Source organism: Bos mutus, chromosome 5 (assembly GCF_027580195.1).
Source record: "Bos mutus isolate GX-2022 chromosome 5, NWIPB_WYAK_1.1, whole genome shotgun sequence".
Lineage (NCBI taxonomy): Eukaryota > Metazoa > Chordata > Mammalia > Artiodactyla > Bovidae > Bos > Bos mutus.
The window spans coordinates 113921216-113941792 of record NC_091621.1 but is presented as its reverse complement, the minus strand read 5'-3'; the positions used below and the strand labels follow the sequence as shown (position 1 = coordinate 113941792).

At 51.7% G+C, this 20577-nt stretch overlaps 1 protein-coding gene across 1 annotated transcript in view; it reads left to right on the top strand.

The window, feature by feature from the left end:
- CRACR2A (calcium release activated channel regulator 2A) overlaps window positions 1-20577 on the top strand; it is a 125150-nt gene that overhangs the window by 45289 nt on the left and 59284 nt on the right. The window contains 3 exon segments of the mRNA XM_070371756.1: window positions 8123-8234; window positions 9472-9655; window positions 13794-13940. Of these exon segments, the coding sequence (XP_070227857.1) occupies window positions 8123-8234; window positions 9472-9655; window positions 13794-13940 (443 nt within the window).

The following is a 20577-nucleotide window of genomic DNA, read 5'->3' as shown; positions in this document are numbered from 1 at the left end:
GAACTCCTTTTCCTATTTGGAACCAGTCTGTTGTTCCATGTCCAGTTCTAACTGTTGCTTCCTGACCTGCATACAGATTTCTCAAGAGGCAGATCAGGTGGTCTGGTATTCCCATCTCTTTCAGAATTTTCCACAGTTTATTGTGATCCACACAGTCAAAGGCTTTGGCATAGTCAATAAAGCAGAAATACATGTTTTTCTGGAACTCTCTTGCTTTTTCCATGATCCATTGGATGTTGGCAATTTGATCTCTAGTTCCTCTGCCTTTTCTAAAACCAGCTTGACCATCAGGAAGTTCACGGTTCACATATTGCTGAAGCCCTAGGATTGTGGAAAATAGTGATTGCAATATAAGTTTCTTGAAGACATGGAGAAGAACCTTCTGGAACACAGGTGGAAAGGCATTGACTTGTTGCCTTGCAGCACAGCTCTGAGTTGTGCTCAAGCCACTCCCACGAGGTACTGTGACTCTCCGCTCTGTGGCCGGGTTACTAAACCAAACTCGGATCCACTGTCCCATGCGCCATAAAGCTATCTATCCATGCTGGGTTGTGGGGAAGGAAATGTAGCATTTATTACCAGGTCAGGCAAGGAGCCCAGGACCTTCAAGCTCCCTGAGGGGTTTCAGCAAAGCATCTTTAAAGGCCAGGTTTGGAAGGGAGAGTTCCAGGGTCTGTGATCAGTTCATGCACAATTCTTGATTGGCTGATGGTGAGAGATCAGAGCGCTGTCACAGGGATTCAGGTGATCAATCCTCGGGCTCCAGGAGGCCCGGGGACTACGTACTCATGATCATCAGGTATATGACGTTTTCCATTTGGTGGTGGCTTTTATCATCTGTAGAACAACTCAGGCAGTGTGCTTCAGATACTATTATCTAGGTCTTTCGTGCTAAGTCACTTCAGTCATGTCTGACTCTGCGACACCATGGTCTGTAACCCACCAGGCTCCTTGTCTGCAGGATTTTCCAGGCAAGAATACTGGAGTGGGCAGCCTTCAGAGAGGATCTAAAGCAGAGGATGCTGGGAAGGGGTCTGTCCTGGGAAGGCCCCAGAGGGTCCTGCTTGCTTACATCAGCACCAGCAGCCACAGACAGTGTGGCCCGCCCCCAAACAACTCTACTTACCAATACTGAAATGAACATTGTATGTCATTTTCATATGTCACTAAATATTATCCTTTTGATGTTGTTTTCAACCGTTAAAAAATGTAAAAGTCATTCTTAGCTCACTGGGCATAGGAAAACAGGCTCTGGGTCCCACTTACAGGACGGGGGCGTGGCTTGCCCACCCCTGGTCTGGTACCTTCCTGCCGCTAGTATAAAAGTTCTTCTGAGCGTCTTCCTGCAGTCTCTCATGCTGCAGTCATGGTTTCACCCGGACGAGACTAGAGGAAGCATAGGTTCTGCTGGAGCTCTGACAGCATCTCCCCTACCCCTACCAGCCCTCACTTATCTGTCAAGTGCATTTTGGGTGGGGGACATACAGTGGTGTTAAGGGGATGAAGACCCAAGATGGGCAGGTTTTCTTTTTTTCCCAGTCTTTTCATTTTGTATTGGGGTATAGCCGATGCGGTGGTAGGCTGCTCCCCCAGTGCTCCTGTTCTTCTTTCTCCTGTGTAATGACAGGAAGTCCACTCGCAGTAGGTGAGATGGGCTTCAGCCATCTGACAGGTGCTCAGAGCAGCGGTGGGCAGCCAGCTGGCCTGGCAGGGCAGGACCACAGGTGGAAAGGAGCCGGTCTTGGGGATGGCTGGCTGCCCTGAGCTCACGCTCCAGGGGCAGACATCCTGCTACCAGACAGTGGGCAGAAGACCCTGATCTGCATAGGTGCACAGGGTTTCGGCAGGGATGTGAGGGTCTTCAGACCTGCCCATGTCCCCCCACAACACCTCACACCCTCCTCCACAAGGAACCCCGCTGTGTGTCCCTTGGGGATCATTCCTGAAAGAGCTGGGGTGAAGACTGCTTTGCAGGGAGGGGTCCCTTAGAGAAGCAGAGTCGTGGGCTGGAGGGTGCTGAGTGAGAGGCTGAGGGACACAGGAGGGCCAGGCTGGAGAAGGGGGTGAAAAGACCTTTCCAGCCGGGAGAGAGAGCTGGAACTGGATGGGCAGTCTGCAGTCTCATAAATCCCATTTCCCCAGTTTTTTAGAGAAGTGTGTGGGCTTCTCAGATGGCACTAGTAGTAAAGAAACTGCCTGCCAATGTAGGAGTCACAGGCGATGCGGGTTCAGTCCCTGGGTCGGGAAGATCCCCTGGAGGAGGGCATGGCAACCCACTCCAGTGTTCTTGTCTGGAGAATCCCATGGGCAGAGGAGCCTGGAGGGCTGCAGTCCATGGGGTCGCACAGAGTCAGGCAGACTGAGAGACTGAGCACCCGAGAGCGGTGTGATGATCATCACCGGTGCCAAGAGCACACCTCCCAACACTGCCTGCGGTTCCTGGATTAGCCGAGCTGTAAAGAACCACCCAGGAGCTGGCCAACCAGCCGAACCCCGCCGCTCCCCATTTCTGTGAGCGCCGGGTTATTGGACCCCAGCCGGCTCTTTGCAGACCCTCCACAGCAGATTCCAAGTTACAGCTCAGACTTTTAGAAGCCGTCACAGAGGCCCACAAAGCCTCAAAGGGGCACCATCCGACGCTTACAGGAGAAGCTAGATGACTCCTCAGTTAGGTTAGCAAGGAGACTCTTAAAGAATTTTACGGAAAATTGACTAATTTTAATCCTGAATCTGCAGCTTACTGGCAGTGTGCATTTGTGTGAATCTCTTAACCCCTGTAAGCTGTGTTGCTCATGTGTGAATTATTTATAACTATCCCCTGGCTCTAGAAGAGAGTCAGACACCCGTGTTCATGCAGAGCACTTAGCCCCGAGCTGGGACCTGAAATCTCCCCATAAATGCTCACCGTCTGTGTGTGTGTTCATGGTGGTGGGGAACTTACTTATACCCTGATTCTTAATCCCTAGTGTCCTCCACCTTGTGATGCTTTAAAATTGTGTGTGCCCATCTGTGCCTGCTAAGTCACTTGAGTCATGTCCGACTCTGTGACCCCATGGACTGTAGCCCTCCACCCTCCTCTGTCCATGGGATTCTCCAGGGAAGAATACTGGAGTTGGTTGCCATGTCCTTTTCCAGGGGATCTTCCCGACCTAGGGATCGAACCCTCGACTCATACTCCTGTACTGGCCAGTGGGTTCTTTACCACTAGCTCCAACTGATAAATCCACTAAAAATTTCTTAATCGTTTCTAAGTGACTATTTCAGTGCTTCTCAATACATTCAGATTGTTGTGTAATCATCACTCCCACTCAGCTCCAGAGCTCTTCTTATTTTGCAAAAGAGAAACTGTCCCCATTAAAGCCTACCTCCTCATCCCCCTCCCCCAGCCCCCAGAACTATCCTGCCTTATGTCTCTATGGATACGGCTCCTCTGGGGACCTCATGTAAGTGGAATCATATAGTGTCCATCCTGGCGTGACCGCTGTATTTCACTGAGCAGAATGTCTTCAAGATGCCCCGTGGCAGCACTTATCAGAATCTCCTCTTTTTTCAGGGCTGTATAAGATTCCATTGTACCTATTTATCATATTTTGTGTATCCATTTGACCATCAATGGGCACTTCTGATGCTTCACACCCTTGCCTGTGAACCATGCTACTGTGATCAGGGATGTACAAATGCACTTGGCGGCCCTGCTCTCAGTTCTCTGGGGTGTGTACCCCAAAGCAGGATCACTGGATCCCAGGCGATTCTATGTGTGGTTTGGAGAAGCCCCAGCCTGTTTCCACAGCGGCTGCACTGTCACACTGGGAGGCCAGGCGAGTGTCATCTGTTCTGCCTCCAAGGCCAAGAAGGGACATTTCTGCTGGAGAGTGTCCCCTCTCCAGTCATCTCCAACAGGCACTGACCTCGCTCGTTTCCAGTCTGTGGGAGCAAAGGTGGTTATGCTTCTTAGAAGACTTTTGGCCACGTCTAGGGACATTCTATTTTTTTTTTTTAATTTGGTTTATGTGGACCATTTTAAACACTTGTAATTAACTAGTTTATTTATGTTCGGCTGTGCTGGGTCTTTGTTGCTGAGCGGGCTTTTCTCTAGCTGTGGCGAGCGGGGCCTACTCTCTAGTTCCGGTGTGTGGGCTTCTCATTGCGGTGACTTCTCTTGTTGCTGTTCACCGGTTCCAGGGCGTGCGGGCTGCAGGAGTGGCAGCACTCAGGCTCGGCAGTGGCAGCGCCCAGGCTCTAGAGCACAGGCTCGACAGTCGTGGCACAGGGGCTTAGTTGCTTCTTAGCATGTGGAATCGTCTAGGATCAGGGATCAAACCCACGTCTCCTGCATTGGCAGGCAGATTCTTCACCACTGAGCCACCAAGGAAGCCCTGGGGACATTCTTGACTGGAGTGACCAGAGAGGGAGATGCTGCTGGCGTCTACAAAGTGTTGTCCAGGGATGTTGCTGAGTGTCCTGTAAGACCCAGAGCAGCTCTCTCCCCAGCAACGAATTCTCCGACCTGAAATGTCAGTAGTGCAGAGGTTGAGACACCTGTCTACACCCAGCCGTCAGCCTGGACCAAGCGCCTCAAAGCACCAGGCGGAATCAAGGTAAAGCCCACCTCCAGACCTCACAGTCCTGTTCTGAAAACACTGGATGTGGCTGGGCTCAACCACAGGGACAGGAGTCTGAACAGGAGACTGTGGGAGAAGAGGAAGACTTCAATCTGGCTGTAAAGGTGGATCCCTTGTGGTCTTATCCTTTTTTATGAAAGTAAAACTAACTTCATCATTTTAAAAAGCACATTATAGACAGGAGGAAGATAAAGGTACGATTTCCACCCCTCCCTCCAAGTGCCACCCTCCGGGGAAAATCCAGTGTGCAGGGCTGGTATGTGTCCTTCTGAAACTTTTTTTTTTTTTTTCTGTGCACATACAGTCAGTTTAATTCTTTTAAAATGAGGTCACAGAACATTGTTCACATGCAATTGTTATTCTTTTTGCAAAGTTAACTTCATTTTGTTGGTTTTCTCTTTAGTGAGTGTTTCCCTTAGATGCGTTTGAAGCTATGCAAACCTTAGCTTTCCGCTGCACGAGACATGTTAGGGGCTGGTAGCCTGGAAGACAGAGGGTCTGTCCTGCTGGGGTGCAGCAGGAGACAGCATTTGTCCCTGGCTCTGGGAGCCTGCCCCCTCAGCACGGCTATGCTAGGGCCTAGACTCCTGTTCTAGGGCCTAGTTGATAAGACCTTGCTGAGCATTCCCAGGGGGCTGGTCAGGATCTGGAAGTGGGTGAGGTGTCGACCAGAGATCTGTGAATAGGAGTTCAGAACCGCCTGAGATCACTTGTAGTCACTCGTTTATTGATTCGCTCGTTCAATAAGTGAACGAGTTGCATACCCCTGGGTTGTCGACATTGGCCAGATCCTGGGGCACAATAGTGAGCAAACATGAGTGGGGCCCCTCTTCCCAGAGCTTCCAGGCCGGAGGAGCAGACGTTTATCCACTAATCACATCCATCAGGACGTGAAGTACAAAGTGAGGTGAGACTTGTGAATGAGTGCTATGTGTTTCGGGGAGTCTGGGTCTCTTCTAAGCTGGGGGCTGCCAAGCCTTCCTGGGGAAGTGATGCCAAGAGGCAGGAATTGAGGGTTAACTGGGAGGCGGTGGGGGGAGGCCAGGGTTTGGGGGGCGTGGACTTGTGAAGAGCTGGTTGGGCTGTGGGCTGAGTAAGGAGGGTGACCCTGCCTCCTCCCTGTCGCCCTCCATCCTCTGCCTGCCCGTCCAGGTGGAGCTGAAGGGACACAGGCCCCACCCATGAAGCAGGATTCTGGAAGGCTGGTATGGGCAGTGCTGGCCGGGCAGATTTTGGTGGCAGGGGTGGGATAGAAATGAGACAAGGGAATTAAGGAAGGGTGCCCAGAGAACCACTAGCCCACAGCAGAGGCCCTGAAGGAGAAATCACTTTTTTATCCCAGGCTGGCCTCCACTGTGACTTCAGGCAAATCCCTGAGCTTCGCGGGTTATCAGCACCATGGAGTGAATCATCGCGTCCCTCTGCATTCGGCTTGGCTCCCTTAGCTAAAAATGCAGACAGCACTAGGTACCCAGGGGACAGGAGCAGAATGAGTTGCTTTTACACAGCTCTGCAGGCCCGGAGACGAAAGATAAATAAGAGGCAATTATGGTTATTAAGACTAAAGGATTTTGCAAGTAGGGCCAGTGAAGAGAGGTGAAGAGATCTAGTGTTCGCAGTTTGCCGAGGAGGCTGGAGAAGCCCTTGGTGTTGCTCTGCCGGGATGTGAAGACTGAGGATGACTTGGAAGGTATAAGACTGTCGTCCTCCCGCCCCTCAGTTTCAGTGACAGCAGGAGGAAGAAGCTGGGTTGAGACGGAGACAAGGTGTGGGATTCTGTCATGGGAAGGACTTGTGCTCAGAAGTGTTGTTGGATTCAGAAGTGGTGCCAGAGATTGGGTGCGACCTAGCTTTTCCTGGGTGATGCTAACAAGAGCAAGGGTACCCACCTGTTGGTGGTTAGAGGCAATTTGGGGGTCCTACTGACTCTGAAATTCCTTCCAGCCCATTTCTGGGTTCAGCACGGAGACCACATTTTATTATTATTTATTTTTGGCTACGGTGGTCTTTGTTGCTGTGAGCAGGCTTCCTCTAGTTGCGGCGAGTAGGGGCTACTCTCTAGCTGCGGTGTGTGGCCTTCTCATTTCCTGGCCTCTCTGTTTGGAGCTTGGGCTCTAGGGCATGTGGGCTTCAGTAGCGCGGCTCCTGGGCTCTAAAGTGAGGGCTCAGTAGTTGTTGTACATGGGCTTACTTGCCCCACAGCATGTGAGATCCTCCTGGACCAGGGATCGAACCCATGTCCCCTGCATCAGCAGATGGATTTTTAACCACCGGACCACCAGGGAAGCCCGAGACCACACTTTAGATATCAAATTCAGGCTGAGCGTGGGAGAGAGGCAGATTATCACAAGGAAAGGACTGGAATCTTGGTTTTCAGCCTGCCTCCAGTGGGATGCCTTTAGCTTCAGAAGAAGTTAATGGACTTTCCACTTGCCAGATTGACCCCCCTCCTCGCCCTATATTCTCTGCCTTTGACTTTGGGACAGCTGGTTTATGGACTGTGATAAGCTAGAGATTTTGCTCTTTGCTCAGCAGATGTACTTCCAGAACCTGCACACACAGTCTCACTCCCCTTCCTTTAAAAAAAAAACCCATTCATATTTAATTCAATGATTCTAAATGGCTCCGACACCATCCTGCCTCCCCACATTGTGATCCATCACCGTCTTGCTTAATGCACGTACCTGCCAAATTAATCTTTATGGCTTATCAGCGAGAAGATTGCCAGAGGATCAAGCTGAGTGTTTCTCAAGTTATGTCAGGGGCGCTCACACCTGCCAGCTCTTTCTGACTGTTCAGATGCACGTGTGCCTTCCCTCTTGCGGCTCCGTGTGTTCCTTGTCTTCAGCTGTCTGTCACTTCCACAGTGAGAAAATTTGTGCAGCCATCCCCAGGGGAACAGGAGGAAGGGAGAGGGACAGCTGGGTTCTAATGAACTCCCTTGGGAGTCACCACTGGGAAGTTTTGATTATTAGGGTACAAGAGGGTGCTTGCTTCAAGGGTGCAAATTAACCCTAGCCTGGGGCCACTGCACAGCAGGCAAAGGCCAGGGGGAAGCTCAGCTTTGTTCTTCATCTTTCCGTGTCTGCTCTTCCCTCCCTAGGTGATTGGGGCAGCCCAGGACCCAGGTCCAGTGACCTCACACCCCACTGGGCCAGTTTCTCTTTACAACACAAATACTCTTGTCCACACCTTAAGCCAGTGGCAGTTGTTTTTTCAGGAGTAGTTGAGAGCCCACCTGGGAAATCCTATATATATTAAGTTATATATAAATATAGAAAGAAATATACACAAATTTACTTATAAATCACCCAGCAAGTTGCCTAACAGATGAGCAGGTACCCAAGAGATGGTGGAGTCCTAATATTCAGAGGAGAAGGAAGGTGAAGCTTCAGAATCCAGCTTCTGGCTTTTGTCGGCTGGGGATGGAAGGCGCCGCCGCCCCCAGGCAGCCCTCTGTGATGAGCAGTGTTAACCCTGGCAGTCTGCATTGTTTTCAGAGACTCCATAAGGAGCTGCCCCTCAGCTTGGAGGACCTGGAGGATGTGTTTGATACCCTGGATGCTGATGGCAACGGCTTCCTGACCCCAGAGGAGTTCACCACTGGATTTAGTAAGTTCTGATGGGTGCTGGGGCCCCAGGGTACGGGTCAGCCTAAAGCCATATAAGGGTTTCCCAGGTGGTGCTAGTGGCATAGAAACCGCCTGCCAATGCAGGAGACGTAAGAGACGCAAGTTGGATCCCTGGGTCAGGAAGATCCTCTGGAGGAGGAAATGGCAACCCACTCCAGTATTCTTGCCTGGAGAACCCCATGGACAGAGGAGCCTGGCAGGGGACAGTCTGGGGGGTCGCAGAGACTTGGACACTGAGCGTCTGAGCAGAGCCCTATAAGAAGCAGCTCTGCTCCATCATCTCTGAGGCAGCATGTTGTACACCCTTCCCTGCCTCTCAAAGTTTCCAGATTGTGGGTCATTTGTTCTTTTTTCATGTGCCCTCCATCCCTGCTCACACCACTGCCCGCTTGGTGCCCACCCCCTGGAGAACGGCAAGGAGCGAGCAGAGAAGCTCTGGGGGAGGCTCGGCATAAGAGGGGAGCTGAGGTGGGGTTTCCAGTCTGTCTGGGACCACAGAGTGGGAGGCTTACATGGCTCATTGCAACCTGGCTGGCTGAGTCTTCCAGGTTGAGGGGCACCAGCTTTCACAGGAATTTGTAAAGGGTTTGAATAGACCAGTTGTTCTCAAAGTGACCAGGAGGGAAAGAACTGAGATCCATGAATGAGATTAAAAAAACAAAACAAAACAGATACACCATCATATCTGATACTGATCAGATATTGATTAGAACAAATACAGGTCAGATAAATCACCATACATCTGCCTCCTTCCAGGAACCTTGTATTTGCTTAGACATCTCTGATGCCTTTCCTGACCTTCAGAAATTGATAACTGACTTGTAATGTGAAGCACAGTGATGCTGGCAGCCAGGAGAGCTAGGTGGTAACATGAAGCATAGGGAGTCGGGCTGCTGGAGTGTGATGGGGGGAAGGTCTTATAGAAGGAATCCATGGAGAGATGATCTGAAGCCAGCCTTTAAAGTTTTGAGAACTACAAAATGCCATAGTACCTGCACTCTGCCTTTCCCAGGTTCTAACATCTCTGGCAGAATCTCATCCAAGTAGGAAAGACACAGAATCCAGAGCATGTCATCCAAAGGTCTTTGCTATGAAGGTCTGATCTCCCTTTTCTGTCTCTCGGCTGAACCTCAAGTGATTCCTGGCCGCTGAGAAAGTGAAGGTCTTCCTTGGTGAGCGTTGCCTAATTCAGACTGTTGTGCCCATGCGTCCCCCAGGTCACTTCTTCTTCAGCCAGAATAATCCAAGTCAGGAAGATGCAGGTGCACAGCCGGCCCAGCTCCAGGAGGAGAAGGTGTATCAGAGTAGAGGGGACGAGGACCTGGGCGACATGGAAGAAGATGAAGAAGCACAGTTCCAGACCCTCATGGACAGACTTGGAGCCCAAAAGGTTTTGGAAGAGTAAGTGGTGACAATGACCTGGGGACGGGGCCCAGCCCAGGGACAGCCTCTCCATCTGGCCCTTTCCACCTTAATGCTCATGAAGCCTTCAGCCAAGTCCTGGGTCTCTGCTTCCAGCTAGACCGGTGACTCAGTGCAGCCTGCCCTTGGCCATGACCTGGCTGGGTGCTAGGATTTAGGGCTCTGACCCTGCTTTTTGCATTATTTCCACGGGTAACACCCTGGTCCCCTGATCTCTCACTCTCTGCTGTTTATAATCAGCACTGTCCTTGGCTTAGTCTCCTTCACTTTAGGGGTGCTCACCCAACGGAGGGTAGTGCCAGGCCTTGAGGGTTTTCAGTGAGTCGCACCTGAGGCTTCCTGTCACCGCCTGCTCAGCTGCATCTCCACCTCCGCCGGGTCCCTGGGTCTGCAGTGCAAACCTTGTGCTTCTGCCAAAGGCACCTTATGTGGATGGGACTGCATGTCGGATCCCTGAGCCGAACCAAACCTGTTCTAGAAGCTAAGGTGGGAGGTGGACCCGTTTTTACCAGCTCATCACTTGGGCGATCAGTAACTCAGCTGAAAATTATAGATGGTTGCCACTTCAAACCAAACATAATACTCCCATTTTTTCCTTTTTGGTACAAAGTATTTTGTAAGAAAGAGACACATAAATGTAAGCCCAGGCATTTTCAGTGAAATGTTATCAAGGGATGTCGTAACAGGTGGAAACTAGACAGAAGCCTGAGAAACGTGGAATGACTTCTGCCCCCATTCCCATCATCACCTTTTGCCTCTTCGTGTTGGGGTCTCTGGGTCCTGGGTTGGGAGTGAGTTTCATGAGGGGCGGGAATGTCCTGATGATTGGAGCTGCTGTGTCTGGAGCTTGGAAAGAGGAAGACTATGGAGGAGAAGGATGAAGAGGAAGAAGAGAGTGGTCTTCACACAACGTGTGGGCCAAGACAGCATGTGTAAGTCAAAGCATCTTCTAGCTTGTGGCAGAGTTGAGACAGGCAGGCCAGAGGGGACACCAGACCCCACCTCTCCAAGGACAAGAGGCCAGAGCCCAGTGACCATGCCCATGACCCTGTGAAGCCTTGTCCTGGAGGAGGGGGCAGGAGAGGGCCGTGTGGGGGCCAAGGGACTGTCATGAAAGCCAGGGGCGTCTCTGTCCACTCATCACTTCCAGGCCAGCCACCTTACAGAGGCTGCCCAGAGGACCTCTGTCAAGGGCCCCGGGCAGGGCTGAGCCCACATGATGGCTCCTGCAGAAGACAAGGTTCCAGGGAAGAGTTGAACAGTGGACAAAACCAACACACAGAGTAGGGGGCCTGGGGACTTCCCTGGTGGCCCAATGGATAGGAACCCACCTGCCAATGCAGGAGACGTGGGTTCGACCCTGGTCTGGGAACATCCCACATGTCTTGGAGCAACTAAGACCAGTGAGTCACACTACTGAGCCTGCATGCTGCGACTACTGACGCCTCCGTGCTGTAGGGGCCCGAGAGCTGCAGCTACTGAAGCCAGCATGCCCCAGAGCCCCACACCACAACCACTGAGCCTGTGTGCCCTAGAGCCCGTGCTCCACAACAGGGGAAGCCTCTGCAGTGAGAAGACCGCATCACAACCAAGAGTAACCCCTGCTTCCCAAACCAGAGAAAGCCTGTGTGTGGCAATGAAGACCCAGCACAGCTGAAAATAAATAAATAAAATTATATATATAAATTAAGATGGTGCCTGGGCATTGCAGTTTTCATTCAAGTTAAACACCGTAACGTGAGGGGTACCATCCAGACCGCAGGACCCCAGACGAGGAAGCAGAAAAGGCTGGGAAATTTTCAGAGGTCTTTAAAGATCTCACCAATTAAGGTGACATCTTGTTGGTTCGTGTGTTGTTCCGGAAGCAGGGAGATGGATGGACTGACCACCCAGAACCCCTTCTCACCCCCTACCCCTACATCCTTCCAAGAGAGTGACCCTGGCCTGGTCCAGATGTGGTAGGCAGAACACCCGGACTCCCAACTTTTCTCAGTGCTCTGGTTGGCTGCGTGATTGGGCAGCTGATCAGCCTTGGCTTATCTTTCATCCAGGGTTCAGAGATTTGTTTCTTTTCCAGAAATTTGGTGCTTCCCAGGTGACACAGTGGTAAAGAATCTGCCTGACAATTCAGAAGAAGCAAGAGACATGAGTTCGATGTCTGGGTTGGGAGGATGATCCTCTGGAGAAGGAAATGGCAACCCATTCCAGTATTCTTGCCTGAAAAATCCCATGGACAGAGGAGCCTGGGAGGCTACAGCTCATAAGGGCACAAAGAGTTGGACATGACTGAGTAACTGCCCAATACGCAAAAAAAAAAAAAAAAAAAACCAAAAAAAGATGTAACCACAGTAGGTGGTTCAAAGAGCTTTGAAGAGCATCACGAGGTCTGCTAATTTCAGAGGCAGCTCGAGCCCAAATGGCTCACTGCCAGGTTCCAATAGGAACCCGAGGGATGCAAACAGAAAAGCCTTGGCCAGTGAGGTGCACCTTGAGTTTATCATGCATTTACTTCATGAGGGGCAACCTGCCACAGTGATGGAAGGTCACTGTGGTATCACTCTGAGACCCTCATCGCGGAACCCTCTGTGCCATCTCCATTGTATCTACAGTACAATAGAGCAGACGACCACATGTTCTGTGGGTGGGTTGGGGGGAATGGAACTCATTCTGGAAAACAGGGAGGCTCCTTACCTCCCCTTCTTTCATTTCTAAAATCTCTCATGTCATCCAATTCAGTGCTGCATTTTCAACAAGTAATAGATACTTGTTGGGTGCATGGGTGGATGGGTGGATGGATGGATGGGAGGATGGGAGGGTGGGTGTTTGGATGGATGAATGGATGGGTAGATGGGTGGATGGATGGGTGGATGGATGGATGGATGAATGGATGGGTGGATGGATGGATGGATGGATGAATGGATGGGTGGATGATTGGTCTAGATGAGTTGGCGGATGTTTGGATAGAATGGAGCAAGGACAGGAAAGAGAGGGAGAGACAGTCAGATAGATGATCAGATAACTGACCAGAGCCAGCCTCACTTCTTGGTGAGCCTCCTCTCTGCTTGGTGCAGAGAGTAATATCCATGCCCCAGGCACATTGTTAACATGGCACCATCAAGTATTACTTTTGAGTACAATTTCTCAGATACCATGCTTGTTATACAAGCACAAGGGATTTTATTCTTTATCCTGAGGGCCCCTGGTAGTAGCTACCTTCGGATCATAGTGGCTTTGGAATTTAATGGACTGCAAATCAGATTGCTCTCTGGCTGTCTGTTTGATCACTGGCTGTAGACTGTTGAATCTCTCCAGAGGGAGAGCGGGGGCTGTGGCGTGCCGCCTCCCATCCCTCCCCTCCCCGATCACCGTGTCCCTGCATGTCTCTGTTAAGTGCACGCACAAGAGCCCAGGGTGCTGGCGGGCGGGGTGGCGCGGTTCTGGGCTCATCACTCTGCGTCTGTCTCTCTGCCTGCTCCGTCCCCCTCCCTCTCCACCGTCTCCCCGTGTGCACACTCGCGTCTCTCAGCCTTGCTCCTTCCCTTCCCCTCGCCTCTCAGTCATGCCGCTGCCTCCGGGCCCCAGTGGGGCGCACTGTCTTCCCTCCATTCCCTGCAGTGACAGTTGCTTTCTGCCACCCAGCAGCTGGCACGTCTTCCCCTCTCAGCCGTGAGGACCGTCCTTCCTGAGGCGACAGGCCTTCTCCTTCAGCTCCATGACGCCTGTCCTCACAAGCACTGGGCTCCTGTCCTCCCCGCTTCCTCGGGTGTGGCCAGTAGGAGGCCAGCACGGGACCAGACAGGCCCGAGCTTGCCTCCTGGCTCCATCGCTTCGCAGCTGAGTGACCTGAGTTGTCTCATTCACCCCTCTCCGTCCGTCTCCTCGCCCATAAGCGGGGGTGTTAGCGGCACCTGCCTCACAGGTGACTGCAGGACGAAATGAACAAATGTTCATAAAGCAGTGGGCATGCAGCCAGCACTCAGTAAATGCCAGCCCCTGACGTCACTGTCCCGACCACAGTGATGATGCTCTGGCTGCCCCTGTCGCCCCCGGGGCCTCGGGGTGTCCCGGGAAGCCTCGTGTCCACACTCCTGCCTCAATGCTCCTTTTTCTCTTGCAGTGAAGCTGATGTCAAGCAGCTCTGGCTGCAGCTCAAGAAGGACGAGCCTCACTTACTGTCCAACTTTGAAGATTTCCTGACCAGAATCTTCTCGCAGCTCCTAGAAGCCCATGAGGAGAAAAACGAGCTGGAGTGCGCCCTGAAAAAGTGGGTACCTGTGTCAGCCCGCCCTCTGCACAGACATGTGCAAACCAGGAACACCCCTTCTGTCTTATATCCGGCACTGCCGCCTGTCAGTCATCCACCCGAGCTGGGCCTGGGCTCGAGCTGACACCGTGTGTATGTTTCTAAGCCCTGGCTCACGTGCACTAGGCCCTCAGCCGTGCTCGGCACTGTGCTATCTTGTCTATTCATTCGGATATTTATCATCATCCACATTTTACAGATAGGGAAATTGAGGCAGTGGAAGGGTAAGTAACGTCCCCAGAATTCACAGCACGTAAGAGGCAGTGTGTATTCCGTTAAGCCAGATAGGCTGGTACCCAAGACCCGTTAGAAACCACCCTACCCGCCTCTGGGCAGTAAGGCCCCAGCATTTTGGGACCTCAGGCTGGGAGGAGTCCCAGCCTCACTGAATAAAAGTAGGTCCCAGCACCTCCTCTGTGGATGTTAGAAGCAAAACCAGGAAATCAGGAGCTCTGGGTCTGAGCCGTGTGGCTCTCCAGTCAGCTAGCTCTGTGACCTTGCTCTGCTCTCTTGGCCTCTTTGAGCTTCGGTTTTTCTCACCTGTAAAATGAGGGGTTGGGTTATTTTCTCCCCCTCATCACTCCGTCTCTGACCCCAGCCTTGATCACCCCCTAGGAGCCACAGGAAAGTTAGGTGACACCCCCAGAAGGGCCAACGGTTCCTTTGTTCCCTAGGGAGGCGGGGGTCCTGAGTGGCCACAGTGACCCAGCTCAGGGCTTAGAATCTTCCCTGCAGGGGGCCCCTCTGTGGCCTGCACCCCCGCAGGGAGAGCTTACTTCAGAGCCTTTCAGTCCTCACATCCATCTGTAAGTGGCCTCCATTCATGCTTTTGTCCCAGTTTAATGATGGTTATAAAGTTTGTGAGCTGAAAGTCAAGGTCACTGTCGGCTGTGTGGGAGAAATTAGTTCAGCCAGGAGTTCTAGCCCTCTGTGTCCACATCCTGGCCAGCTACCCCTGCCCTGGGTCAGCTGATGGAGTCCACCCTCGGCTGGGGAGGGGGTCACTGAACTGTCTGGCAGTCGATTTCCCAGAGGCCTGTAGCAAGCAGAGCACTGAAACAGGACAAGAGCACCCCGAGCTCCCGCCCAGGCACTGCCACCGACCAGCTGTGTGACCTCAGGCAACGTGCTTTACCTCTCTGTGCTCCAGTTTCCTTGCTGGCAGCATTAGAACAGGATTGGTGCTGTTTAAACTTTCTGATGGAGACTCATCAGAAGAAATGCACTTGACTTTGGCGCTCGCACACACATGCATGTCTGAGTAACTGAAACCACTTTCATGAAACATGCTCATTCCCCTTACATGTGACGAGCTCTGAGGTTTTTTATTTTATAGCACATGTGTACTCAGTCACATCTGACTCTTTGTGACCCCATGGACTGTAGCCCACCAGGCTCCTCTGTCCATGGCATTTCCCAAGCAAGAATACAGGAATGGGTTGCCATTTCCTCCTCCAGGGGATCTTCCTGACCTAGGGATTGAACTGTGTCTCTTGTGTCTCCTGCGTTGGCACACAAGTTCTTTACCTAGGAAGCCCAGCAATAAGAAATACACAGTAGGTCCCATTGGAGTTTCTGTGTTCTCTTCTCTTCCCTTAAAGAAAGAAAAAGCATTCATCACATCCTGCTTCCCGGTTCTACCTGAACCAGGTGATCCCTGAAGGTCCTTGTAGCTCAAGTCAAACAAGAAACTGAAACCCCAGAAGGATCAGTTCAGTTGTTCAATTGTGTCCAACTCTACGACCCCATGGACTGCAGCATGCCAGGCTTCTCTGTCCTTCACCAACTCCCAGAGCTTGCTCAAATTCATGTCCATCGAGTCAGTGATGCCATCCAACCATCTCATCTTCTGTTGTCCCCTTCTCCTCCTGCCTTCAATCTTTCTCAGCATCAGGGTCTTTTCCAATGAGTCAGCTCTTCACATAAGGTGGCCAAAATATTGGAGTTTCAGCTTCAGAATCAGTCCTTCCAATGAACACTCAGGATTGATTTCCTTTAGGCTTGACTGGTTTGATCTCCTTGCAGTCCAAGGGACTCTCAAGAGTCTTCTCCAACACCACAGTTCAAAAGCATCAATTCTTTGGTACTCAGCTTTCTTTATAGTCCAACTCTCACATCATACATGACTATTGGAAAGACTATAGCTCTGACTAGACAAACCTTTGTTGGCAAAGTAATGTCTCTGCTTTTTAATATGCTGTCTAGGTTGGTCATAACTTTTCTTCCAAGGATACAGAAGGATACTGGAAAAGGAAATGGCAACCCACTCCAGTATTCTTGCCTAGAGAATCCTGTGGACAGAGGAGCCTAGTGGGCTGCTGTCCATAGGGTCACACAGAGTTGCACACGACTGGGGCGACTTAGCAACAGCAGCAACAGAAGGATACAGAATAGTTAAATGGGAGGCTTTACAAATAGCTTGGGTGAGGCCAAGTGATGCTGGGACATCTAGGAGGCGAGTTTGGGAGTTTGGGCTTGTTTGAGGGAGGGACACACTCTGGTTAGTGAGAAAAGGAAGTCTGGAGAAATTTTTTTAAAATATTTATTTGGCTGTCCTGAATCTTAGTTATAGCCCATGGGATCTTTAGTTATGCCATGTGGGATCTAGTTCCCTGACCAGGGATCAAACCCGGGCTCCCTCCATTGGGAGCACAGAGTCTTAGACATCAGACCCCAGGAAAGTGCCCTGGGGGAATGGTTTGATTTGGGCTGGAGTCAGGGGAACCCTGACAACTGTCAGAGCATCTCCCAGGCTCCCCCATGAGCCGACTGTTCAGTCCAGGTTCTAACTCATCACTCTATCTGGGACATGAGCATCACCCAGAGAGGGTGACAAGGCTTGACTGCTGTGGGCCACTTGGGGCTGGGCACCAGGGCACAGTTCTCGTGTGACTAGCAGCTGGCATGTAAGAGATGTGGGTTCGATCCCTGGGTCGGGAAGATCCCCTGAAGGAGGAAATGGCAACCCACTCCAGTGTTCTTACCTGGAGAATCCTATGGACACAGGAGCCTGGTGGGCTACAGTCCATGGGGTTGCAAAAGAGTCAGACACAACTAAAGCAATTTAGCATGCGTGCACAACGGGCACTTACTCTGTGCCAGGCTGAACTGGGCAAAAGGAACACAGAGTCCCCATCTCTGAGGAGTTTACAATCACGCCCAGGAGGCAGAGCCGTAAAAATTCTGCTGCAGAGCCGACCAGAAAATCCCTGGGCTGTTGAAACACTCGACAGCATTGCCATTGGCAGCAGCAGTAGCCTCGGCTTTCTCCTCCTTTTCTGAACCGCACACCTCGGTTCTCTCTCCCATGGGGCCCAGAGAAATGTGACTAACCTGGGGGCACTCCTGGCCCCAGCTCCCAGGCTGGCTGTGCCCCTCATGGTTAGTCTTGCTGCAGTGAGTGAGGAAGGGCCCCCAGCATCCTCCAGGGTCACCTCCAGGCTCTGGGAGGGAGGAGGATGCAGCGGGTGGGATGCTTGGGGGTGACATCTTGATGTCTGGAGACTCAAGCGTTAAGACAGTGTCAGAAACAGCACGGGGCCTTTCCTCCCTGCTGGCAGTTTCATTTTCTGACTCTGCACCTCAGGAGCAGGGGAAGGAAGCAAGTCTGGGAGCCTTCGACCTCCCCCGACCCTTGTCTCTTGGAACAGCAGTTGAGAAGCCCTCAGATTTGGGCTAGAATCTGGGTTCAGTGTTTGACGCTGCTGCATGTCCATGGGCAAGCAGCCACGACCCAGTGGGATGAGGCAGGGGCAGGTCAAATGCAGGGACCTTGGGCTAATGCCCAGCTCCTCTGCTGCACCTCCAGAGGTGGGTGCATGCCCTCCAGCACCTCCACTTCCCTCCGAAGAAAAGGGAGGTCAGGTCGCAACCAAGCCACTCTTCTCTGTATGCACCGTGCAGAGACTTGGAGAAACTTATACTTTACCTTAGGAGACATATGAGTAGTTTGACGCGAGAAAGGACTTCTGGCCATCAGAGTGATGAATTCTTCCACTGTATAAAGCATCCTGCCATTGATGATGATTCAGAAAAAGAGAAAAGCTTGGGCTCTCCAGATGTAGAACGGGGCTGCCTGGAGGCAGCATCACCAGCAGGAATTCTGGAACCACACCCCAGGAGGACCCCGTCAGCTTGGTCTGCAGTGGGGGCTCCAAGTCTACATGTATAAAATCTCCTGACTTTGGACCAGAGCTGGAATCTGCTGGAGGAGTTGCTGGGTTGAGTTCCTTACCAGGATCTAACCCTGAGGATGGGGGAGAAGATGGATTAGGCTGTATCTGGGGAGCGCTTTGAAGAGAAGTGCTTTCAAGATCAAAGGCAGCCTCAGCTCCATGCTCTGCAGCTCAGAGCCTGGAAACACCCCCAGGCCGCCCGCTCTGCATCCTCGGTGGACCACCCTTGGCCTTGGCGAGCTTAGCCCACACCCTCATTGGCATTGGTTCCTCATCTGCACAGTTTCCTGGCCCAGATGATTCAGGCCTTGAGCAGTTTCTCAGGAGCGTGGAGGTTGGTGGAGGTGGGCTGCACTTGCAACTCCCACCCTCCCAGCCACTGTCCCATTGCTGTCCACGCAGACTCACTTCCTTTAGCCCTGAGACGGTGTCCAGACCAGGAAGGAAGGTGTCTCATAACCTGACAGGCAGCCCAACTGGGATACCTGGTACCTGACACAAGCCTGAGAACTGGTGTTCCGTGATGGGGGTGGGGGGTGGTCACTGTTTCTTTGACCTTGCCACCAGGTAGGACAGGGGTCCCCAACCTCCGGGATCTAATGCCTGCTGATCTGAGGTGAGCTCATGGAATAATAATAGAAATAAAGGGCACAGTAACTATAATGCAACTTGAATCATCCTGAAAGCAACCCGCCCCATCACCCTGGGCAGGGGGGAATTATCTTCCATGAAAATGGTCCCTGGTGCCAAAAAGGTCGAAGACCACTGATGGCAAGTAAAGCATTGTATGTATGGCCAGTAGTCCTTGTTATGAATCTTAGCTGTGTGGTTCTGGCAAGTTAGCTTGTTTCAGAATGACCAGGGGCTCTGGGTTAAAAGGTAGATCCTTAGGTTCCTACCCCAGAGGGTCTAAATCAGTATGTCTTGGGGGTGGGGGATCCAGGAATGTGGGTTCTGAAGCAGGTAGACCCCAGACCTCACTGAGAAATGCTGTCTAGCTTCTAGAAGGTATGTGTGTTAGTCACTCAGGGGCTTCCTTGGTGGCTTAGATGGTTAGGAATTCACCTGCAATGCAGGAGACTCAGGTTCAATCCCTGGGTCGGGAAGATTCCCTGGGGAAGGGAATGGCAACCCACTCTAGTGTTCTTGCCTGGAGAATTCCATGGACAGAGGAGGCAGACTGGTGGGCTACAGTCCATGGGGTCCCAAAGAGTCGGACACGACTGAACAAACTTCTGGAAGGTATCAGGCTGCAGCAGGCACACCCTGGCTCTTCCAGTCTGTAATTCCTCTCCCGTTCTCTGAGTAGAGGGAAGTTCTTGGGGTGGGCCCTCAGCCATGAGGCCACGGCTTATTCACGCCCGTGTTTTTTTAATTGGTGTACTATTATCGGAGGCAGAAGCACATTGTTAACTTTGCCCTGAGAGCAGAAGGAACAGTGAGGGTAATTGTGCTCTGTGGTCACTGGGGGCATGATTTGTAAACCTGACTAATGAAGAATGGTTTGCTTTATAGGCTGGGATAAAGCTGCAAAGTTGGTTTATACAAGGCAGCAGAATCTAATTAGGGAGAAACCATCCATCTTGAAAATCCAATTGGCGATTTTACAGCCTTCGCAGAATTTTCGACAAACTCGTATGTTTGCCTTTCATTCAGTGATACTCTAATCCTGTGTGTGTGAGAGAGAGAGACAGACCACAGAGAGACTGGGAGAGACTGCTTTCAGGGGAACAAGAGAACCCTAGTGAATTTTTCTAGTGAGAGCCTCCCTTTGCCTCTGGAGACTGCAGTTGCGAGGAAAAGGCAGCAGGGAGCGGTGGCGAGTCTGAGTCCCAACCACGAAGTTGGCGGAGGCAGAATGCGCTTCCATTTTCTCTGGCAAAGAGCAGACTCTCTGAGAGGTTTCTGGCCCGGGGTCTCCATTCTGTGAACAGAGCATGAGGGGCAGGGGTCGGGGAGACAGGGGAAGGGGGCAGCCTCCAGACATTCAGCCCCATTCCTCACCGCCTTGATCTCTCACTCCACAATTGACAGGCGCCAGATGAGGTTTGGATGCTGACAATCCAGAACACAGAGGTGTGGGGTTGTCATCTTTCCTTTTTAACATTTTTATTGACGTATCACTGATTTACAATGCTATATTAGTTTCTGCTATTCAGCAAAGTGAATCAGCTATACATACATATCTGCTATGCTGTGCTTAGTAGCATCTGACTCTTTGTGACCCCGTGGACTGTAGCCCACCAGGCTCCTCTGTCCGTGGGGATTCTCCAGGCAGGAATGCTGGAGTAGCTTGCCAAGACCTCCTCCAGGGGATCTTCCCAACCCAAGGATCAAACCCAAGTCTCCCACAATGCAGGTGGATTCTTTACCATCTGAGCCACCAGAGAAACCCATGTATCTGCGTGTGTGTGTGTGTGCAC